Source organism: Physella acuta, unplaced genomic scaffold, assembly GCF_028476545.2.
Source record: "Physella acuta isolate Inbredline_101_S28 unplaced genomic scaffold, ASM2847654v3 ptg001036l, whole genome shotgun sequence".
In the NCBI taxonomy this organism is placed as follows: domain Eukaryota; kingdom Metazoa; phylum Mollusca; class Gastropoda; family Physidae; genus Physella; species Physella acuta.
In genome coordinates this window covers 68,931-70,600 of record NW_026732553.1, presented here as the reverse complement: position 1 = coordinate 70,600, position 1,670 = coordinate 68,931, and the positions used below count along the sequence as shown (strand labels likewise).

Genomic DNA, 1,670 nt, shown 5'->3' with positions numbered 1-1,670 from the left:
GTCAATAGTATTATCTAATCAATAGTAATATAACTTTTACTTCGGTGCCCCACGTTTTTGATCGCTTATAGTAGAGTGATTGCTTGCATTATTGTGATGTATAGTATTTATTTTCTACTTTTTAGTTCAATCAGAAAACGTGGGTTTTTTAAAACTTTTTTAATGATTATTATTTAAATGTATGTAATTTGAAAATACTGTGAAAACTAAAGGGGGGTAATTCCTTTATTGTCATCAAACACAAATAACCTTCACTGTTCGTTCCAGGGACCGTCTTTCGATATTTGTTTTCTTAATAGTAATACCATTTTTGTTTTATCTTCCCATTTCAAGCTTTTTTAAATTTGTTTTCTTATTTTGAAATTTTAATTTAGATATTAATACAAAATTAATAACTTTACAACTTTTGTTTTTCCTAACAGTTTTCAGTTGTTCATGATTTTATTGTTGATGATTTCTGGGAATTTTTTTGCACGTTTATAAATTGTATCTTCCTGTAATAAAAAAAAATAATTTTCCTACATGGAAATGGAAGAGGCTGGTCGTCGTTCTACAGCTTTGCTCATGGATCTTGCTGCCAATGAAAAAGCTGTCCACTCTGATTTTATTCAATTATTTTGATGACCTCTTTGACAATGACCTGGCATGATGTTGGCAAGAAACGTTTCTGGGGCCTAAACCTTACAAAGTGATGTTTCAAAAACTTGTTTGGACAAAACCATTTGTCTCTTGAGCTCATGCTCCATGTACATTAAGTGTCAACCAGTAATTTGTTGACATTTTCTTGACTGTTGATAGTGTACAGGAGTTTTGTTAATAAACTGTTTTATTTACTTTCTCATGAGAACTGCTACAGCCAACATACACATTGTACTACGTATTTGGTCCCATGATTTCTTTACTGCAGTGATCTAATTGTTTGCTATTCTCATAAAATAAAATGGTTTACTTAAAAAATTTTATCTTGTGTGTCCAGCAAGAAAGGAAAAAGAAAATGCCTCTACTGATGTTGCTTGGTTGATCCTTAGGAACAACTCTTCTACTTTGTTGAAGAGGAGTAGACAGAACATGAGTCTTGAACCCAACAACCTTATAAGCCGCAACTCTTTCCCTTACAATGGTCTCATTCATCGCAAGACAGTTGGGGTTGAACCCACAACAGATGGCAAAGGTGTTGTGTTGGTTACTCGCAGAAATAAAGACCAGAACAAGCCCAGCAAAAGTCTTACTAGAGTTGAGCTAAATAAGGGCCGAAGACATACAATCGCATCCATTCGTGCCATCTTGCGAGCTAACAACTATAGAAAGGATTTGATTAACCCAGCTGTTAGAAGAACCTGTGCTATTCTGAAAAGTCAGAAGCTTGTTGTAATTGAAAGCAGGGCTCGTACCGCAAAAACAGAGTTACTCTATGTGACATTAAATATCCAAAAACTAAAAAAAAAAATTAATAAATAAAAATTAAATAAAAATAAAAAATGTTAAAAAGTTTTTGTTTTTCTTTAATCCCAAATTTATTTCAGTTCTACTTTAAAAGCCCAAAAACCCCTCAGCCCCTCACGCCGAGGAAAAAAAATCCATTAAATCATCTTTTGATTACACATTTGCATTTTCAGTTGTTGTTTTTGTTTTAAAATAAAATTGTAATTAGACGTTTTGTATTAGATCTA

At 32.5% G+C, this 1,670-nt stretch overlaps 1 protein-coding gene across 1 annotated transcript; it reads left to right on the top strand.

The window, feature by feature from the left end:
• Nucleotides 1-635: 635 nt before the first annotated feature.
• On the top strand, nt 636-1,428 carry LOC131954868 (large ribosomal subunit protein eL28-like; the record flags this gene model as incomplete). Its single annotated transcript, XM_059318686.1, has 2 exons — nt 636-654; nt 977-1,428. Coding segments are annotated over exons 1-2 (471 nt in total), but the record flags the coding sequence as incomplete, so codon positions are not given.
• Nucleotides 1,429-1,670: the final 242 nt, after the last annotated feature.